The sequence below is a fragment of the Pipistrellus kuhlii genome, unplaced genomic scaffold, assembly GCF_014108245.1.
Source record: "Pipistrellus kuhlii isolate mPipKuh1 unplaced genomic scaffold, mPipKuh1.p scaffold_m20_p_3, whole genome shotgun sequence".
Classification (NCBI taxonomy): Eukaryota; Metazoa; Chordata; class Mammalia; order Chiroptera; family Vespertilionidae; genus Pipistrellus; species Pipistrellus kuhlii.
The window spans coordinates 97,817,667-97,840,720 of NW_023425529.1; the positions used below are offsets into that span (position 1 = coordinate 97,817,667).

General features: G+C 39.0%; 1 protein-coding gene across 1 annotated transcript in view; it reads right to left on the minus strand.

The window, feature by feature from the left end:
* The window catches only part of TRPC4 (transient receptor potential cation channel subfamily C member 4), a 319,844-nt gene that overhangs the window by 33,960 nt on the left and 262,830 nt on the right, over positions 1–23,054 (minus strand). The window contains exons 7-8 of the mRNA XM_036454947.2: positions 20,449–20,644; positions 15,124–15,318 (exon numbers count right to left, since the gene is read on the minus strand). Coding sequence (XP_036310840.1) covers positions 15,124–15,318; positions 20,449–20,644 — 391 coding nt within the window. The remainder of the gene's footprint in view (positions 1–15,123; positions 15,319–20,448; positions 20,645–23,054) is intronic.

Sequence of the window (23,054 nt, forward strand, 5' to 3'; positions counted from 1 at the left end):
TGCAGAGAGTTCTACAGGCCTCAGAGGGGCAGGGTCTGGCCAGCAGCCTTATAGCGGTGGTCATTTCTGGAGGTGTTGACCAAGGGGGTGGTAGCGAGGCACTAGGGGGCAGTGAGGCTGAAGGGGTAGTAACTGTCAAACCTCCCTGCTTGGCGCCATTCTTTACATTGAACATGGCCTGTATATGCTCAAGGCAGGGTTCCAATCTCCTGGAATGGGGCGGGAGCTAAGGAGGTGAAGGGGGAGTGGGGCAGGGCCAGGGCAGGGCCAGTCATGCTAGCCACAGCCCAGGGAGGATCAGTGCTTTTCTGTTGTAGAGTGTACTTCCACTGTGGAGATGGAGCCACTGCTGTTGGGGGGCATGTGTCTGACCCTGAGGGGCCTCTTGAGCCTGCTTCCAGGCAGGTCTGGAGTTGTAGGAAGAAGAGGCATGCTAAGGGGGCCCGGCAGTGGCAGGCAGTGGGTCCCAGTTGGCTTTGGAGTTCTGATGGGTTGTTGTCAGCATGCTATTTTTGTGGGCACCCCTGGCGGAGGTGGAGGGGTAAGAGATCAGGAGTCATAGGTGTGGGCTGCAGCTACTCCTGAGGCCGGGTCTTGTCCCTGTTTGGTGAGCTTCCCTGTCCCTCCAGGGGTGCAGGGGCTAGAATAAGGTATCAGTACAGGGGGATTGGAAGAGCTTGTTGTGGCCGCTTCCTCTTTCTTCTTTGCAATCTGGGTTCCTGTTAGGTGCTCTCCTCAGACCCCCAGGAACTTGATTTTGGCTGCCCTGCCCCTCTGTGGCTCCCTGCTGTCCCCACCCCAATCAGCTTTCCCCAGCTTCCTGCCTGTCAGGAGGCTGTGGGCAGCGTGGTCCTGGGGCAGGGAGAGGGGGTGTAGAGAGCAGCTACAGTAAAGTTTAGTAAACCTTGGTTCTGTGTCTGGATTCAGCGGCAGGGCCAGGGAAGTCTGTCTGAATGGGACGAAATTGTGCCAGACCTGGAGTCCCGTCCTGTGGCCCCACAGCCTTGCTCACTCTGCTGAACAGTCATGACATTACACATGGATAATTCGTATATTCCTCTATTATTAGTATAGATATTCTTAGCCCATGGACACAGAAAATACTGTGGAGAAGTCCTAAGGAAGGCTGGTGCAGGGTGGAGAGAAGCAAAGTGGAAGAAAAGGTGAGAAATTTGTAATAGAGTCAACAATAAAAAAGAAAAGAAAAGAAAAAGAAATTAAGACGTCAATACTATTTATAATTGCATAAAAAAAGAAGGTACCTAAGAATAAATTTAGCCAAGGAGATCAAAGAATTGTACTTAAAATATTATACGATATTTAAGAAAGAAACTGAAGAAGATACAAATAAGTGAAAGTATATACTGTGCTCATGGGTAGGAAGAATTAACATCATTAAAATATCCATACTACTCAAAGCAATCTATAGATCCAATGCAATTCCTATCAAAATACCAATGACATTTTTTACAGTCAGAAAAAATAATTCAAAAAGTTATATAAATCCACCAAAGACCCCAAATAGCCTCAGCAATCTTGAGAAAGTAAAACTAAGTATGAGTTATCACGCTACTTGATATCAACCTATACTATAAGGCCATAGTAACAAAAATAGTATGCTACTGGGGGAAAAAAACATGTAGATAAATGGAACAGAATAGGAAGCCCGTAAGTAAACCTATTTTGATCAATTAATATTTTACAAAGGAGGCAAGAACACAATGGGGCAAAGACAGTTTATTCAATAAATGGTGTTGGGAAAATTGGACAGATAGATTCAAAAATGAAACCTTCTCACACCATACATAAGAATAAACTCAAAATGGATTAAAGGCTTAAATGTATGACTTGAAACCATAACAATTCTAGAAGAAAACGTCAGCAATAAACTCTTTGGCATTTCACTTAGTAACATTTTTATTTCCTGACATATATCTAGGGCAAGGGAAACAAAAGAAAAAGTAAACAGATGTGACTATATCAACTAACTAAAATGATTTTGCACAGCAAAGGAAACCATCAATAAAACAAAAAGACAATCTACTGAATAGAAGAACATATTCACCAATGATACATGTGATAAGGAGTTAATATTCAAAATCTATGAAGAACTCAGACAAGTTAACAACAGCAAACACACACACACACACACACACACACACATACACACACACACTCACTCACACACAAAACAAAACAAAACAAAACAGAAGACTTGAAGCGATACTTCCCCAAGGAAGACATATAGATGGCCAATAGACATACAAAAAGTTGCTCAAAATCACTAATCATCAGAGAAATGCAAATCAAAACCTCAATGAGATACAATGCCACTCCTGTCAAAATGGTTATCATCATCAGCAAATCAACAAATAAGTGTTGGTGAGGATGTGGAGAAAAGGGCATCCTTGTACATTGTTGGTGGGGATGCAGATTGATGAAGCCACTATGAAAAGCAGTGTGAAGATTTAAAAAAATTTTTTTTTTAAATGGAACTTCTTATGAGCCAGGGATGCCACTTCTGAAGATATCTATACTAATAAAAGTTAACTATGCTAATTAGACCGGACAGTCAAATGACTTTCTGGATGTCATTCTGAATGAAGCTGTGGTGGTGAGGGCCAAGGCAGGGGCAATTAGGGGTGATCAGGCAAGCAGGCGAGTAGTTAGGGGTGATGAGGCAGGCAGGCAGAGTGGTTAGGAGCAATCAGACAGACGAGCGGTTAGGACCCCGCAGCGGTCCCAGATTGTGAGAGGGATGTCTGAGTGCCAGTTTGCCAAGGAGTCCCAGATTGCAAGAGAGTGCAGGCTTGGCTGAGGGAGTCCCCTTTTCCCAGGCACAAATTTTGTGCACTGGACCTCTAGTATCCAAATAAAACCAAAACACTAATTCAAAAAATATATATGCATCATATGTTTATTGTATCATTATTTAGAATAGCCAAGATATGGAAGAACCCGAGTGCCCCTCAATAGATGAGTGGATAAAATGCTGTGGTACATTTACACAATAGAATACGATTGGAACATAAAAAAGATGAAATCTTATCCTTTGCAATAGCATAAATGGATCTAGAGGTTATTATGCTTAGTGAAATTAAGCATACAGAGAAAGGTAAGTGCCATATGATTTCATTTATATTTGGAATCTAATTAACAAAATAAACCAACAAATAAAATAAAAAATAGATTCATACATACATATTATAGAACAGACTTATACTTGTTAGAGGGGAGAGATATTAGGGGCTGGGTGAAAAAGGTAAAGGGATTGAGCAGTAAAAATTGTTTGTTGCAGAATGTTCACAGAGATATAGATTATAGAATAGGGAAGTAGTCAATAAAATAATCCTATCTAAGAAAAGAGTAATATGCAAATTGACCATACCTCTTATACCCACAAGCCACACCAACCAGACAATAAAGAGTGAGTATGCAAATTAACTCAACCAAGATGGCTGAGGCCACAGAGAGAGCAGGAGGGAGGCTTGGGTTCTCCCAACGATGGAGGAAGCCAAGCTTCCCACCCTGCCCTGGCTGTCCTGGCCTCCACTGAAGGCTACAAAGTATCAATAATAGAAGATAAATAAATCCCAGATACCTGGGCCTCCACTTGGATTGCCGGGGGGCATGGCCAGCCTGCAAACCACCACAGGCCTCTAGCCCAGGCTGCTCCATGCCCCAAGGGAACCCCTACCCTGATCCAGAAAACCCTTCAGGGCAAACCAGCTGGTCCCCATCCATGCACTAAGCGTCTATCCTATCTAATAAAAGAATAATATGCAGATTGACCATCACTCCAACACATAAGATGACTGCTGTCATGTGGTCAAAGATTCTGTCCCCATGTGGACACAAATGGCCAGCAGGGAAGGGCAGTTGGGAGGGACCAGGCCTGCAAGGGAGGGCAGTTGGGGGCAATCAAGCCTGCATGGGAGGGTAGTTAGAGGTGACCAGGCTGGCAGAGAAGGGAAGTTAGGGGTGAACAGGATGCAGGAAAGGGCAGTCGGGGAAGATGCAGGCCTGAAGGGGAGCACAGTTAGGGGTGACCAGGCCCACAGGAGAGGGTAGTTAGGGGCAAACAGGCTGTCAGGGGAGCAGTTAGGTATCAGTCAGGCTGGCAGGGGAGTGATTAGGGTGTCATTAGGCTGTCAGGCAGAAGCAGTTAGGGGCAATCAGGAAGGTAGGCAGGCAAACAGTTGGGAGGGAGCAGTCCTGAATTGTGAGAGGGATGTCTGACTGCTCATTTAGGCCCAATCACACCTGCATAAAGCCTAAAGAATCAGATATCCCTCAAGGGGTCCCAGATTAGAGAGGGTGCAGGCTGGGCTGAAGGACACCCTCCCCTTGTGCACAAATTTTGTTCACCAGGCCTCTAGTCCTATATAATAAAAAAGTAATATGCAAATTGATCATCACGCCCTCGCACAAGATGACTGCCCCCATGTGGTCACAATATAGACAGTAGGGGAGGGCAATTGGGGTGACCAGACCTGCAGGGGAGGGCATTTAAAGGTGAACAGGCTTGAACAGGGCCAGAGCAGAACTGGTGGGCTCTGCCAAAGCAGAGGCTTGAGCAGATCTGGGGACCCTGCCTAAGCCCAGTGGAGGCTTAAGCAGAGTTGGGGGGGAGGGAGGAGCTTGTAACCTAGGTTACAAGCTCCTCCCTAGTCATTGCCCAGGTTGGGGCTTATATAGGAGGCAACCAATCAAAGTGTCCCTCTCACATTGATGTTTCTCTCTGTCTTTCCCTCTCTCTTCCACACTCTAAAAATCAGTGGAAACATATCCTCGGGTGAGAATAAAAATAAAAAAGAAAAAGAAAAAAAAAAGAGAGAAAAATAAATGTCATATCCTATGAAAGATACACTTTGAAAACACCTAAAGAAAGTTGTGGGGTTTTTTTGTGGTGAAGGGACTGGAGTCCGTTGATGAAAATACCTTGTTGGCTGCGGTGACTGGCAGTGGCTGCAGCAGTGGGGTGATGGGGCTGGTGCCTTCCTCTGATCAGCTCAGTCACTTCCCACAGAGGGAGGCCAGACTGCGGCTTAGGCCTGCTCCCCATAGAGGGCTCCCAGTCTATGAGAGGGGGCAGGCTGGGCTGAGGGACACCCCCCCATCCCAGTGCACAAATTTTGTGCACTGGACCCCTAGTAACAAAATAAAAATTAAAATAAAATCTCTGACTCCTTGTCCCTGGCTGCTGGTACTATTTGGGGGTTCAGCCCATCTGGTTACCAGATGACCTAATAAATGTATAACTCTTTACCACTTTCAGCCTTGTGCGTTACTCCTTCAGTGACCCTAATAAGTCCAAAGTTTTTTGTGTTTTTTTAAAGAGTTATTTAATTCTTTATTTTTTATTTTGTTGTTTGTTTCATTTTCCCCCTGATTTTTTATTAAGGTATTATATGTGTACACATCTTACCATTGTTACTCAGTGGTCATAAATAGCAAGATAAAATCACCAGTGATGGAATCTAGAGAGGATCAATGGTGGTAACCCTGAAGGGCAGGGAAGAGAATGAGCATCTTCTAGCTGACAAGAGTCAATAAGTTAGGAAGGTTAGAGAAAATTGACTCAAAAAATGCATAAACTCTACCTGGGGTTTAGTTTCAATTTTCTGTTTCAAAACTGTGGCTTAAATATAAGCAATTTAGGATGAGAGCAGAAGGCATGCCATCTTATTAAATGAGAACATTGAGATACAGGATTCTAAGAGGAAACTGAAAGCAATGATAGGATCTGTAAGACCTGTTGATAAAACTTAAAAGATAAATACACAATGGAAGGTATTGTTGCATGCTCATCAGACTTTTCAGGGAAACAAGGAAAGGCAGTGAAAAGCACATTAGACTGGGAACAATAACCCATTTTTCCCCCCAGCTCTCTCACAAGGGATCATGAAATGCTGAACAAGATAAATAAGTTCTCTTTTAAAGGAAATTGTTGAGTTAAATGATTTCTAAAGTCCCTTTGAAGCGTGATTTGATATTTTAAGCCATATCTTGGTTATACAAAGTGACTTCCACCTTTTTATTTTATATGGGAGAGAATGAATATAAAATATTTATGAGAGAGAAACATCGAGAAACATATGAGAGGTGCTCATATTAATATTAATATTAATGAATATGTGTATATCCCCTTGTCTTCATGTTTATACAAATAACTATCAGAAAGATTATCCAAACTGAAAGTAATTCAGAGCAACAGCAATTACTTTTTTATTCTCATTTAACTCCTGTTAATATTAGAATCTTCATAATTTGGCTTTCATTTATCTTATATTTTTTCTTCCAAATAATATGTACTATTCCTTTTCATCTAAAATATAAATATATAAAACTCAATTATGACAATGCAAAACAAAATAATATAACCTCATTCTGGAAATAGAGTCTAGATAAAGAGTAAACATATTCATTGAGTTTGATTAGGCTGGTGCTTGCCCAAAACCATAGCTTGGTAGAGAAGAGGCAAGATTGAGAGTGGGATAAGGCTGAAGAAGAGACATGATTCACAATATTTATTTAGTTTGTCATAAATTCCCAAAGTATAAAGATATCCAAGGGTTAGTAAAATTAACATGGATAAAGAAAAGAAATGGTTTGACATCACAGATAATCTTTAATTATCTTTCTGTGTGTCCAGGGCAGAAATAGATTATTGGGGACCAGCTGTAATTATGAATAATATTAATCATGTTCTGTTAACCAGGATGTTTTATTCTGATTAAAGAAAGCACATTCTGCTTCCCAGTAACATTTTTCAAAGGAAGTACACTTTTCCAGTATAAGAGAAACATGGTTCTGAGCAGTCCTGATGTTTTTTTTTACAAACACAACTTCTTGTCATTTAATATGATTGAGAGTAAAAGCAAAATGTTGGACAATTAAACGTATTCTGAAATTGTTAGAGGAAGAAACATAATATTCTCCTAGCTATTAGTTATAAGAAATAAAATAATTAACATTAATCGTGCTCTGTTAACCATGAATGTTTTGTTCTAATTAGAGAAAACATATTCTAACCTGGACGGGAGTTATACTCCCTGGTCCATTGGAGCTAACATCAGAATGTAGTCCATCCTCCTTCCCAAGAATTGCCTATTATTATGGAAAGATTCACAACCTCATGGCTGAAACAATCTAGTCTGCGAGGTACCTGCTCTTTACAACCTCCAACTCCTATTACCTGTAATCTGGTCCCAGAGTGCCCAGAGGTGCCCACCCACTTGCGACCCTTGCCCACCCTGAGCTCGCATGACTTGTAACCTGTAATGATTATCCCATGTCTACTTTCCCATACCCATAATTCCTACTTCCCCATGTAATCGTTGTCCTTTTACTCATTATAAAGCAGCTGGCTTGCAGAAACCAATTTGGCTCAGCGGTGGAGCATCAGTCTGTAGTCAGGTTCGATTCCGGTCAAGGGCATGTACGTTGGTTGCAGGCACATCCTCGGTGGTGGGGGGGCGGGGTGCAGGGGGCAGCTGGTCGATGTTTCTCTCTCATTGATGTTTCTAGCTCTCTATCCCTCTCCCTTCCTCTCTGTAAAAAAAAAAAATCAATAAAAAATAAAATTAAAATTAAAAAAAAGCAGCTGGCTTATGGTTGGGTGCAGAGCAAATTTTTTGTGGATGACCTGCTGCTCTTCCATACTGCTAGCATTATTGGAATAAACACTCATATATGATACAACCCTGTTTCTGCTTATTGGCTGAAATAGTGACAGGAAGCCCAGAACCCTTGGTTGTCAGATTACATAGTCTGGCGACTCTGGTGGCATATAAGTGAGCAACTCCTCTAGGGTGAACATTGGCGATCCCACTTGCTGCCTGGACTGGGGGTTCCTGGGGCTGAGGTCTGGACTTTTATTTGCAGCACTGCCAGGAATGGTCCAGTTTAGAGTCCTAGCCCCAGCCTCAGCAATCTCCATCATCTCACGTAAGATGTAATTTGAATCAAGCATTTCAGTATTACAGAAGAATCAATCATGTTTGTTTGGCACAGAAGCATTTGCTGCCTCTCATCTGGTTTTAAGGCATGCATTTACTGGGTGAAGCTGACCAGGACCTGGTAGCAAGAGACCTCTAGTAGTCTTTGCCTGGTATTCCAGCCCTTAGTCTGATCCATTCTGGGACTAGAGACATTGCTCTGCTTCAATGTTTTGTTTTGTTGTTGCTATTTTAATGCAGGGCCTTCTGAAGTTTCTGTGGCTAGACAGACAAGAAGCATGCTGTGAAGCTCTTGTCTGGGTATTGTGTGTGCCTGTAAATATGGTGCAGAGTGTCTCTGTTGATTGTTATTTTGTGACTCTTTGTTGTTTGGTTTATTTGTTTAAAGGTAAAAGTTGGGCCTATCCCACTTTTCTGGGAGCCCCAGCTGCTTGTGGCAGGCTGAACCCATGTCATGGATTACAGTAACTTCCCAGCAGATGCTGATAATTCTTAATATCGGGGACGCTTCCTGCTCTCCTTCTCAAGACATCAGCCAATTCAAATGCTTTGCTAGTGAGAAGTTTGTCTGCCTGTAATGTAACTTTGGTTAAGGATGTTCTGTGTTTGCTTTCTTATCTTTTGGGGGCTTAGTTTACTCTTTGTTGTTTTATGAACACTGGGACTCATTTGCATCTGCTGTTCAGGCTTGCACCAATCAGAACAAAAGGTTATTTGCTGTGCTGGATTAGTGTGATAATATTCCAAAGCTATAATGTCCCAGTCTCTCCTATTGGGCATATTCATCTGTTTACTTTAGGAGTTGTTTTTGTTTCTATTTTGAAATAGGATAAGATCTATTTTTATGTGTAAGATTTCATGTTGTTGCAGTCTACTCAGAAAGAAAATTATGGGAAATAAAACTTCTAAATTCCCCAAGCTTTTCTCCTTGAAGGGCCTGAACTGCAAGAAGTGCTCTCAAGGAAGGGGGCCACTCTCACTTTGTAAAGAAAAAAATAGTAAAGTATTTGGTAACTTAAAACTTTGGTTCTGTTTGTTTAGATAGTAGAAATTATTAAATAGCTGGGTATTTTGAAATAACAGGATACTGAAATATTAATTAATCTGAGTTTATCTACTTTTGACCTCTTATTACAGAAAACCTAGAAAATATACTTGAAACTGTTAGTGAATGTTTTATAATAGAAATATCTCTGTCAAAAGTGTAAATATATTTGCCAATCTAAAGAATGCTTTAGATTTACTTTTCAGTGATCACCTAAAAATTAAGGTTTCTGAGAATTAAGAATTCTAACCAATTGGAAAGAAATTATATGGTTTTGGTAACAGAAAGAATGAGGCATGGTGATATATTTTGAAGAAAAAAAAAGAGTTTTAAAGCTGGTTATTTCTGAATGCATAAGAAGGTTTGTGAAAGTTGTAGAAAGGTCTGTGAAAGTTATGGTAGGGTTGTGAAGAAAAATACTAAAAGGAAATTATAGATAATCTGAATAATAAATTTAATGTCATAAATGAGTCTAAAGTAAGCTACTACAGAATTTTCTTACTCTTTTCCGCTAAAAGGTAAAAAAGAAAAAGCCTTTCCTGTTTTGTGCCCAAAAAGCAAAAGTTCTATAAATTATGTAAATGGTTATACAGTGGTGCCTCACACAACGAACTTAATTCGTTCCAGGAGCAAGTTTGTTATGCGAAAAGTTCGTTATGTGAAACGTGTTTTCCCATAACAATGCATGTTTAAAAAAATACATATTTCCTGTTTCATTTCAACAGAAATCACCTTCCTGCTTTTTTTAGAAGCCATGATATAAAAAAAATATTGAGTTTAACTTAAAAGGACGACTGCCGTGATACGTGCGTGATTTAATTCGTAATGAAGAACGATTGCCGCGATACATGCTTAAGTTAAGCGCAGTGACTAACGACTGCCTGCAGTGCCTGCGCGGAAGGATGCAATACATCGGCAGCGATCGTGGAAGCTCGGGCAAAGCAGTCATGGAAGCTCGGGCAAAGCGGTCGTGGAAGCTCGGGCGACTTCGTTGTGTGAAACGAAGTTCGTTGTATGAATCATGAAATGAAGTTTGTTGTGTGCAGCGTTCGCTGTGCGAGGCGTTCTTTATGTGAGGCACCACTGTATATTGTGTTATACTAGAGGCCCGGTGCATAAAATTCATGCATGGGGGGGTGGTCCCTTCAGCCCACTCTACACCCTCTCCAATCTGGGACCCCTTGAGGGATGTCTGACTGCTAGTTTATCAGGCCTAACCTGGCATTGCACATTCCTCTCACAATCCTGGACCACTGGCTCCTAATTGCTCACTTGTCTGCCTGATCACCCCTAATTGGTCACCCCTAACTTCACCCCTGCTGGCCTGGTTTCCCCCAACTGCCGCCCCCTGCTAGTCTGGTGGCCCCACACAGTCTTCTTATTCAGTCATTTGGTCATCCCTCATTAACACCCCTGTTGGCCTGGTCATAGGCAGCCATCTTGTAAGGGTGTGATGGTCAATTTGCATATTACCTCTATATTATATAGGGTTAATCAGGTACAAGATTGCTTAAAAAGCTGACCTTCTTAATTGTAGGAACTGAAGTTTTTCTAGCTTATGGTTGTGTTTAATACTTTTTATCACTGAATAATTTAATACTGTTTCATAATAATAATAAGGATGATATATAACTTTTTGGTAAAATAAGTTTGACAACCTTCCCAGGGTTTGAATTTTAAGATACTTTTCTTAACCTAGATTTGGCTTTAGGTCATTCCAATTGGCCTTGGAGTGCCTTAAGGATTTGTTTTCTCATCTTAAGAAGGAATATTTTCTGCTTACGGTACATGGGAAACTGTCAAATAAAGAAATAATAACTCTGATATAATTTCATTTATAACTTTATTGTTATTCTAGAATATTGTGTCATTTTATTTATTTATTTATCCTTTTTAAAGATTTATATTTTTATTGATTTCATCGAGGAAAAAGAGAGAGAGAGAGAGAGAGAGAGAGAGAGAGAGAGAGAGAGATAGAGATATCAAGGATGAGAGAGAATCATTAATTGGCTTCCTCCTGCATGCCCTCACACTGGGGATCAAGCCCACAACCTGGGCATACACCCTGACTGGGAATTGAACCACAATCTCCTGGTTCACAGGTCGACACTCAACCACTGAGCCAAGCCAGCCATGTTGGAATATTGTGTCATTTAAAATTTCTTTTTGTCATTTAGAGACAGTCACTGTTTTTGCTATAATGTATTTGGGAAAATGTTACATCTTCTGAGGGATCCATGGAAAGGACTCTGACATTTTCAGATCATCCCCTTCGAATTGGATGAAAATTATTGTAACTCTATAGAGTATATAGATTTATAGAAGTATTGGCAGAAAAAAAAAAAAAAACACAGGGGAAAAAAATGATTGTGGGACTGAATGATGTGAAAAGAATTATATAATTTTTGTAACTTTTGTGGAAAATATTGCTGATTTTTAATCTTTTTTTGTTTTTTCAGACATTAGGAAACTTTCTTCTTTTCTTAAATCAATTTGGTAAATTATGTATTTTTCTCCCTACCTTATCTCTCCAGAATTTGGCAGTTCTTACTAAGTGAGTCATGGCAAAATACTTCATTGAATGAATTCTATAAGACATGTTTCCAACTGTCGTTTTATGAACCAAGACTTTGAATGGAATGTCATGTCTGAAAGAGAAATGCCTGGACTCTGGATGTCACCAGAAAGTTTTAAGGAATGAAGACTGACTTTGAAGCCAATAAGTGAGCCTTGGAGAAATAGCCTGGTAGCTTCCTTGGTCAGTGGTTTATGTCAGTTTTTTCAGGTAAGAAATAAAGGTTGCTTTCCTGAGAGATGGCAAGGCATATTGGGAACCTCAAGAATATAAGGAAATTCACCCAAGTCTGCAGGTACTGCAGGAAAACCTGATAGAACCTAAGTGGCTCACTTTTGCCCTGAGGGGCTAATTAAAGCTCAATCATGAAACTCCAGCAAAGAAAAAACTTTAAAGGCCTATATGATCAATTGCTATTCTTATTGTGTTCATGTAAGTGATTGGGCCAAATTAAATCTAGATTTAATACAATAAGTCAATTGGTCTTAATTTGGATCCTTAATAAAGATGAGGGTGATTTTAGGGAAGTAATTCTGTTTCAGTAGATTATATAAGATACAATTGTGAATATTAGACTCAAAGCTTTACGTTTTACCTATGAATTGAACTGGATCCTGAATTTATCTCTAGCTTTTATCCCAATAATACAAAAAAATTATAACAAAGTTTTTCTCCACCAGGTTACAAGCCCTATTTGTACTCAAGGAATACCACCTCTGAACACCATTGCCACCTCTTTTCATGACCAGGCTTCATTGTCCCTCTGACAGAGAGGAAGGATCTCTTGGCTCTGAAAGAAAACTTCATACCTTTTCAGCTTGAAGCAGCTACAGAAGAAACCATGTACCTCTTTTCTCTAAAATAATTCAGAGCAGGATCCTTGACAGGGATGTGGCAGTCAGACAGACATCAGCAGAGAAAAGACAATAGGCCAACTGGGACAGAAATTGATGGGACCCTGAGACATGTGTCTCACTTCTCCAACTGCTCTGAAGCTGGCAATTGAAGAACCTATGTGGAATGGAACTTGACATTTTGCCTAGAAGGAGTTGGGACACCTATTGCTAATGTATTGAATTATACTCATTTTTAAAAAAATAAATTTTATTGATTTTTCACAGAGAGAAAGAGAGAGGGATAGAGAGTTAGAAACATCGATAAGAGAGAATCATCGATCAGCTGCCTCTTGCATACCCCCTACTGGGGATGTGCCCGCAACTAAGGTATATGCCCTTGCCCGGAATCAAACCCGGGACCTTTCAGTCCGCAGGCCGACACTCTATCCACTGAGCCAAACCGGTCCTGGCGAATTATACTCATTCTATTCATTTTGGGAGGAAAGTCATATACTTGGACTTTTATTGGTTGTGACCCATTGTTTGGGAAAAAGATGCAGGGATTTTTTTTAAAGGTTACCACAGTTTACCTGAGGCAAATGTCAGACATTTTACTGGAAGTGCTTATTGTCTTTTAGTATCTAATAACTACAATATGAATTGTTCTGATAATTATACCATCCTTTATAATAATGGACATACTAAACTACCAGCTGGTTGGTTTCTGATATGTGGTATAACTATTCATATATCCCTGCTAATAACACCTGTTCCTTAGGATGACTGACTGTCCTTATGTCTCAGAGACAACCCAGGGTCCCAAACAAAAGACCTTCTCATGGCCATAGTACCAGACTGCAACAATGATCTCCATCTGTGGAGTCCTGTTGAATATATTGCTTTAAACATTTTTTTGTATGTTGGTAATGGTAGGCTCCCTTAATATAGAAGTGGCCTGGTTGGCTTATAGCATGGTAAAAGCCCCACCCAAATGCCACTTCCAGGGTTATTCAAGGAATACATTAAAAGCTGAGAAATGTCAGGGAGCAGTTCTAGAGAATTAGGCAGAAATAGATTATTTGTTGCTGTGGCATAAACACAGTTGTGAGGAATTGAAAGAAATGTTCTGTTTTAATCTATCTGACAATTCTCAGTTGATAGAAAACAACATTCATCAAATTAGAGAAACCATATTCAAGATTGTACATTTGCTGTATTCTATCCCTGGGAACTGCTTTCAAGGCAAAAGCAAATTTAGCCCAGCAGGATGATATTTTTAATCTAAACTTAATCTCATATATATAAGACTAGTGGCCTGATGCATGAATGAAGATTCATGCAAGAATGAGCCTTTGTTCTCCTGGCTGCCAGCACTGCCTTTGCTCTGGCCAGAGCAATCTTTCTGCTTTGGCTCAGAGCCACCTTTCTGCCTTCCCACACTGCCCAGTGGCCCAGACTGGCTGGGGTGGTACAGAACACCTGCATCCTGCCCTGTGCTAGGCACCTGCATATGCAAATTAACCCAACATTTTTTGTTGGGTTAATTTGCATACTCACTACTGATTGGCTCTGGGTGTCACGAAGGTATGGTCAATTAGCATGTTACTCTTAGGTATATGATAAAAACAAAACAAAACAGTAGGGAATGTTAGGGGTATAAGCATAATTTTAGGAACTAGTTATTAGTTATAAGAAATAAAATAAGAAATGTTAATCATGCTCTGTAAACCATGATTGTTTTGTTCTGATTAAAGAAAGCACATTCTAAACTATCTGGGTATTATACATCCCTAGAGATAGGAGCTAACTTTGGAATTCAGTTCATTCTCCTTCCCAAGAACTGTCTGTCATTATGAAAATATTTACAATCTTGTGGCTGAAAAAATCTAGTCTGAGAGGCACCTGCTCTTTTCAACCCCCAGCCCCTAATACCTATATGCTGGTCCCAGAGTGCCCAGAGGTGCCTGCCTTCTTGCAACTCCCCTCCCCTTTTCCATGCCTGCATGACTTGTAACCTGTAATGATTATCCCGTGCCTACTTTTCCATGTCTGTAATTCCTGCTTCCCCAGATAATCTTTGTTCTTCTACCCAATATAAGCAGCTTGCTTATGGTGGATTGAAGAGTAGATTTTTGTGGATTACCTGCTGTTCTCCCATACTGTAACCATTATTGGAATAATTTCTCATATATGATTCAACCCTGTCTCTGTTTAATTGGCTGAAGTAGCGACAGGCAGCCTGGACTCTGGCTGTCCAGTTACAAAATCACTGTGCTTGAATATGGCACAGTATTTTCTAGTTATAATATTTATCTAATCATTTAATTGAGAACATCTTATCAAGCATAATATGCTCTTAAATAAGCCCATGTTACACACTAAGAATAATGGAAAATATTCAATATGAAATACAAATATATTTAAATATACAATTATTTTTAAATTATTCTTTGATGATGCTTTACTAGAAGTGAATTATAGTCATGTATAGTCAGGTTTCTATTGCTGTTTTATCTTTACTGTTGAAGGTATTACAGATGTCCTCTTTTATTCTTCATTGTCCCCTTCTAGCCCACACCTGCCCCTGACTCCAGGCCTTCAACACACTATTGTCTGTGTCTATGAGCTATATATATATATGCTTACAAGTTCTTTGGTTAAAAAACAATTAAAATAAAGAGTAATACTAACATGTTATGCTCTTACCCCTATTGTTCCAAAGCTTTCTGGCTTTCTTCTTATCTTTTTCTTGCACAGGTGTGTCCATATCCATTTGATCAGGTACCAAAGAGATTTGGGGCTCGGAATAACATTGAAGGGAGTAGGCAGGGTACCTCCTTCTTCAAAATAACTCATCCAAAGCTTTGTTCGAGCAAATTTCCATTCTATATCAGCATGGTCCTGAAGAGAAGAATATGATAATTGCTGACATGTTTCTTAATTATTAATGTCATATAAACTTCACAGAGAGCCTGTAACCTGACTTGTGTAGCTCTTGGAACATTAATTACTCATGAAAACATTGCTTAGCCTTGGATATAGTCATCTAAACACTGCAGATGATGGCTTATCCTAGTAAGAGTAACAGCTTTCTTATAACTTTTCATTTTTCCTTCTTCCATGAAACAGACATCTAAAATAATTCCATATTAAAGAGACTCACAGTTATTACTTATGCCCCACAACTGGGGCATGTGCTCTGGCCAGGAATTGAACTGGTGACCTTTTGGTCCATGGGTCAATGCTTATCATTGAGCCACACTGGCCAGGCTAAACCAATACTTTAGGTGACTACCCTTTTATTATCTTAAGCTGATTCTACTGAATCCCATTCTCTAGCAAACAAATATACTTTTCTTCATTAAGTTAGAATCTATAAACTTGTTTAGAAAAAAAGTAAACAAGAGGGAACTAGAGGAGAGGAACAGAGGGAATGGATGGGAAACTGTAGCTTCTGTGCTTCCATCTAATGATTGATGCCTCCAATCAGACATTTGTTAAGCAACAATGGAGGCCATGCATTTTCTAAATACAGTGATTCCTATTGAAAGTACCATTTGTCCAATGTTTAGACTAAAATATATATTGCTCATAGTAGAAAGATATATACAACCTATGCATTCATTGGCAAGCAGAAATTTAGTAATATTAGAATGATGTATAGTCTAATATTATCCTACTCTAAAATCTGAGTTTCTTTTATAATAGTAATGGGTTTACATTAATTATTTTGAATTATTTAACTGTATGTGTGCCTAGTTTCTTGCACTTCCTACTTCCAAGATTGTCTGCTTAATTCAATTTATGGCTAATTCAAAAGGAGAATGTCTGCTCTCTAACTAAATGCCAACCTTTTATACAATGCTGGTTTGGTGGTGATGAACTTCTTTATCTTTTTCTTGTCTGGGAAACTATTTATATGTCCATCAATTTTATTGATAGATTTGCAGGATAAAGTAATAATGGTTGTAGGCCCTTGCTTTCATCATTTGAATATTACTTGACACTCCCTTCTGTCCTGAAAAGTTTATTTTGAGAAATCAGCTGAAAGTCTTATGGGGTAACTGTTTTCTCTTGCTGCTTTAGGATTCTATCTCTGTCTTTAACTTTTTGCATTTTAATTACAGTGTGTCTTTGTGTGGGCTTCTTTAGGTTCATCTTGTTTGGGATTATCTGAACTTCCTGGATTTATATGTATGTTTTCTTCTCCAAGTTAGGGAAGTTTTCAGTCATTCAAATCAGTTTTTAATTTCTTGCTCTCATTCTTCTCCTTCCACTCCCCCATGATGTGAATGTCAGTAAACTTAAAGTTATTCCAATGGCAATAAATGCATACCTATCAACAATTTAATCTACAAACAAAATGAATAAGCAGAACAGAAACAGACTCATAGATACAGAGAAATTTTTGTTGGTTGCTAGATGGGAGAGTGTGAGAGACTGGGCAAAAAAGGTTAAGGGATTAATATATACAAATTAGTTGTTACAGAGTAGCCATGGGGATACAAAGTACAGCATAGAGAATATTGTCAATAATATTTTAATAACTAGGTATAGTGCTGAATGAGTTTAGGATTTATTAGGGTTATCACTTATTAAATTATGTAATATCTGATCACTGGGGTGTATACCTGCAACTAATTTAATGATACATGTAAATTTTAAATGCAAAAAACAACAATTTGGAACTGAACTATGATGATGACTAAAAATCACATTCTGTGAGTGCTACCCATCTTCTAACTTAGTCAATACTTAAAGCTTCACTTAGCTATTTGCTCTCATAGGAAGCCTGCCATCAATCTCAGCTACCTCCCACCATCAATCTCAGCTACCTCCCACCCCAGCATGTATGATCCTTCTCTTCTGTACTTTAATCATATTAGCAAATCCCTTTTCTCAATATTGAAATCATTTACTTATTTTATACCTATTACATCACATTTTTCTTGAGGACAGAGACTTCCTTATTCTATATATACCTAAAAGCAAGCCTATACTTGACATATATAAGATGAACAATAAATATTTGTTTAAAGGATACATGAGTGGCTTTAGATATGGTCTGCATAATTGCTTTTGCCTTTTAACCATTAAATTTTACTCTTTAAAAAAATATATTTTATTCATTTTTCTTACAAAGAGGAAGGGAGAGAGATAGAGAGGTAGAAACGTTGATGAGAGAGAAACATTGACCAACTGCCTCTTGCACACCCCCTACCGGGGATGTGGCCGCAACCAATGTACATGCCCTTGACCGGAATCGAACCTGGGACCTTAGTCCGCAGACCGATGCTCTACCACTGAGCCAAACAGGTTTCGGCTAAACTTTATTCTTTTTTAAATACTTAATCCTAAAGCTCTTAGTTAGGACTAGCAGGACAAAAGAAAAAGCCCTCAGGGTAAATTCTGGTATCTTAGGACAGGTGGAAATAAAATACTTGGCATGTTCATGCTCCAAGAAGGCATATGCAGGATCCTGGAAAGGACACCTGGTTCAGCTTCTGAGGGCTTGATCTCCTCTCAAGTAGTTTTAGTATTTGGGTTAAATAAAAATTTGAAGCTTATTCTCATCTCTGTAAGAATTAATACTCCACAAAGTACCAAAAAGAAAATATCATACTATTCTTAAATAGTGTTCTCTTCATAAACTTCATACATAATACATGTTTTATAGAATCCAAATTGTATATACAACTTTATATATAATTTGTCTATGGCTTTATATTTAGAGGCTTCCCAATGTTTTTGAAGGGGTAGTTTTGAAAATAGAATTTACATTAGGTAATTGTGTTGACTAGAAGAATACAGAAGTTCTGACACAAATATATAGGGAGTATCTAAAAATTTTCAGATTTGTAAGATGCTTAAATGAAGTTCCACAAATATAGCTATTATCCATGACCTAGGTATATCCAGATGGGGGTATGTTAGACTTTGAATCAGTAAATGAAAGTATTATTTCTTATATTTATGCAGTTTTTCATCTGTGATAGGTTTAAGTAAAATTCAGAATGTTGCCTCTCAAAAAATAATGTTTCAGAGTTTTAGCAATAGATTCCAAAATGCAATATAATTGTAGTTATATATGGAGAAACTGAGAAGCCTATAATCCTACTTAATAAAAGAGTAATATAAAAACTAACCATTAATCCTCTCAAGCCACGTCCACCAGCCACACCCACCACCTAATCAGAGTGAATATGCAAATTAATCCCAACCAAGATGGCTGCAGCCAGAGAGAGCAGTTGAGAAGCTTGGGTTTCCCCTGCAATAGAGGAAGCCAAGCTTTCCACATACCCTGGCCAGCCTAGGCCTCCACTCAAGGCTACAAAGTTTCAATTATAGAAGATAAATCCCAAGAAAAATGGCAGTAGCCACAGAGCTGGAGAGAGCAGGCTAGGGTTGCTCTCAGCAATGGAGGAAGACAAGCTTTCCACCTGCCCTGGCCAGCCTAGGCCTCTACTAAAAAATACAAAGTTTCAATTATAGAAGGTAAACAAATCCAAAAAAAAATGGCTGCAGCCACAGAGCAAGCAGGAGGCTTGGCACTGCTCCAGGTTACAAAGTTTCAATTGTAGAAGATACATAAATCCCAGATACTAGGGCCTCTCCTTGGGTCACCAGGGTTGTGACCTGCAAACCACCACGGGCCCTGAGCTCAGGCTTCCCCATACCCCAAGGGAACCCCCCACCCTGATCCGGGGCACCCTTCAGGGTAAACCAGCTGGCCCCCACCCATGCACCAGGCCTTTATCCTATCTAATAAAAGAGTAATATGCAAATTGACCATCACTCCCACTCACAAGATGGCTGACCCCACATGGTCAAATATCTTATCCTTATGTGGACACAAGATGGCCACCACAAGATGGTCAGCAGGGGAGGGCAGTTGGGAGGTATCAGGTCTGCAAGGGAGGGCAGTTGGAGGCAATCAACCCTGTAGGGGAGGGCAGTTAGGGGTGGCCAGGACAGCAGAGGAGGGAAGTTGGGGGCAAACCGGTTGGCAGGGGAGTGGTTAGGGGGTGATCAGGCTGGCAGGCAGAAGTGTTAGGAGCAATCAGAAAGGAAGCAGGCAAGCAGTTGGGAGCCAGCAGTCTTGGATTGTGAGAGGGATGTCAGACTGCCCATTTAGACCTGATGCTGGTGGGATCAGGTCTAAATGTGCATTTTAACATTCCTTGAGGGGTCCCAGACTGGAGAGGGTGAGGGGCACCTCCCCAACCCATGCACAAATTTTGTGCACCAGGCCTCTAGTTATCCTTATAAAATGATAATTGTCTAAATATTAAAGACTTAAAAGATATTTCATTCCAGCATTATTTACTTTATTACGATTGGCTATAGATATACATCACTAACATGTAAGCTCTAGGAGATAAAAGGCTTAATCTTCTTTGTTCATTGCTATATTTTTAGTTCCTAGAACAGTACCTGATAGCAGAGTACGTATTCAATAAGAATTTGTAGAATGAATGAATAAATAAGTTAAACTAAGTGTTTGAGTTCCATATTCAATATACAATATACAATATACAATATACAATATTGAATATACAATGTATATAAAATATACAATAGTCTGCTACAGAATTAAGGCTTATACTTATATTGCTTTTACTAGCCTTTAAGAAACTAAAAAATCCTGTGACTTTTTCCCCTCAGATTCTCCTATGGACTATTTTTTGTATCTTGCCAAGCTGGCCTGAGTTTACTTACATCAAAATTGTAGGTTAAATGGAAAGACACAATGCAAAGACCAAAGGGCACTTACCTATTGCTTGCCATATTAATGACTACCTAAAAGGATAAATATAGTTTATTTTATAATCACGTGTAAAACATTAAATTAGTATCTAGTTAAATATGGTGAATACCGCTTAGAAACTTCAAATTAACCATTTTGTTATACTTTTGTCTTATCAATAGTCAATTCCAGACCTTATTTACAATGATGATAGAATGGAGTATAACTAGGAACAATGTATTCTAGGTTAAAATATTGAAGTGAAATAAAATTATTCAACTTACAGCAATAAGTTGGTAAGAATTATTCATCATAGCTATTAACATGTTGAGTAGGACAACCAGAGAGATGACATTGTATGTCCCAAACATGGTGGCACCAACAAACTCAGTGAATTCATGCTGTGCTTTAACATTGGTCACATATAAATTGATGAGCCCAAATATTGACCAAAACAGGGACTGGAGTGTCTCAAATAACCTGGAATAAAGATAAAATGAATTAATAACAATGTTTATAGAACCAGTATACAAAGGCATAACAGTAAAACTGGAATACTATTATGTATATAAAATTAATTTAAAAATACAGTTCTCCACTGGGTATCTATACATAAAATTTGAAAACATTTAATCCCAAAATATATGTATCTCTATGTTCAGTGTAGTGTTATTTATGGTGGCCAAGATATAGAAATACAGAAGAATCATTTGGTAGATGATTGGATAAAGAACATAGGATATGATATATATATATATATATATATATACATATATATATATATATATATATATATATTATTTACTAGAGGCTCAGCCTGACCTGTGCCCTATCACAGTCCAGGAGCCCTGAGATCAATCACCCCAAAGAGATAGGCCCTGCCTACCTGGCCAAGGCTCTGTGATGGATCACCCCTGCAGAGGAAGGCCCAGGCTACCCACTTCAGTGCAACTGGCTGGGTAGTCTGGGCCTCCTTCTGCAGGAGTGATTGATTGTGCCCTGCAGAGGGAGGACCCTTCCACCCACCATGGCCCACTGGCCAGTGACCTAGGCCTCTCTCTTCAGGGCGATCAAAAGGGCGATGGCCATGCCTGACCAATCGCATTGCACCCACCTTGGCTGGCCTGGTGCCAGTGTGTGTCAAATGTAGTTGTCTGGCAGGTTGTCAGGATGGTCTTTCTGCTATTTGATTGCTTAGTCAATTTGCACACTGCTTTTATTATTATAGATAGTATGAAATACTTCTTAGTCATAAGAAAAGATGAAATACTGCCATTTGCAACAACATAGATTGGTCTTCAGAATATCATACTAAGCAAAATAAGTCAGTCAGAAAAAAAATCAAGAACCATCTTACCTAATAATAGACAAACATGCTAATTGACCAGACCTTTGTGATGCCCACCAGCCAATTAGAAGTGAGTATTCAAATTAACCCAATGAATATTGTGAATTAATTTGCATACATGGACACTAAGCAGCCAGGGGACTCTGAGCAGGGTAGGAAGGCAGAAAGGAGGCTCCAGACTGGAGCAGAAAGGTGGCTCCAGCCAGAGTGAAAGTGGTGCTGGCAGCCAGGGAAAGGAAGGCCCATTGTTGCACGAATCTTCATGCATCCAGCTTCTAGTATGATATAAAACTGAAAGCAACAAATGAACAAACAAGAAAAAAAAATTATAAACACAGATAAGACTATGTTGGTCACTAGAATGATAAGGGGGTAGTAAAGGCTAAAGGGGGTCAAATATTGGAAGATTTGACTTTGGGTGGGGAGCACACAATGCAATATACAGATTCTGTATCATAAATGTACATTTGAAATTCTATATAATTTTATTAACAAATACCACCCCAATAAATTTAATTAAAAATAAAAATAAATGAATGAATTAATGAATGAATGATAAAAGAAAAAGTACAGGTCAGTAGTAAAATAAAATTTTAATTATAAAATTAAATTATAAAATAATTATAAAATTAAACTTAATAAAAATAATTTTAAAATTGTTTTATTCATACTAGTATAAATGGTGTACTTGATTTTCCTAAGACTTTTGAAAGCTATATTTAGTTTTCTAGGTCAAAGATGAAAAATCTGACCCACAATCTTTTTTTGTATGGCTGCTGAGTTAAAAATAAATTTTGGTTTTGCAAATAATTGGAAAAAACATAGAAAGAAGAGTGATATTTTATGACACATGAAATTAAATGAATTCACAATTTAATGTCCATAAAAAAGTTTTTTTAGAGTTTATTTTTATTTTTTAAAATCTTTATTGTTGAAAGTATAAAAATAATATATATATCCTTTTTTTTCTCCCATGAACACTTATTGCTCACCCTGCCCCAGGCCACCCTATTGTCTATGTCCATGGGTTTGGTTGATCTCTTCCCCGCCCCCTCTTCCCTTCCACCCCTGCCCCTGACCCACACCAGCCTTCCTTCTGGGATTCCACAGTCTGTTCCATGATTCTATGTTTCTGGATCAATTTGGTTCAACAGTTGTTTTTTCATTAGATTCCAAATATGAGAGTGATCATGTGATACTTGACTTTCTCTGACTGGCTTTTTCACTTAGGATAATACTCTCCAGGTGCTTCTATACTATCTCAAAAGGTAAGAGATTCTTCTTTCTACTGCTGCATAGTATTCCATGGTATAAATGTACCACTGCTTTTTTACTCGCTCATCTACTGTTGGGCACTTGGGCTGTTTCCAGATCTTAGCTATGAATATAAGGTTACGTACATTCTTTTTTTATTATTATTATTATTATTATTGATTTTTTTACAGAGAGGAAGAGAGAGGGATAGACAGTTAGAAACATAGATGAGAATCATCTATCAGCTGCCTCTTGTACACCCTCTACTGGGGATCTGCCCGCAACCAA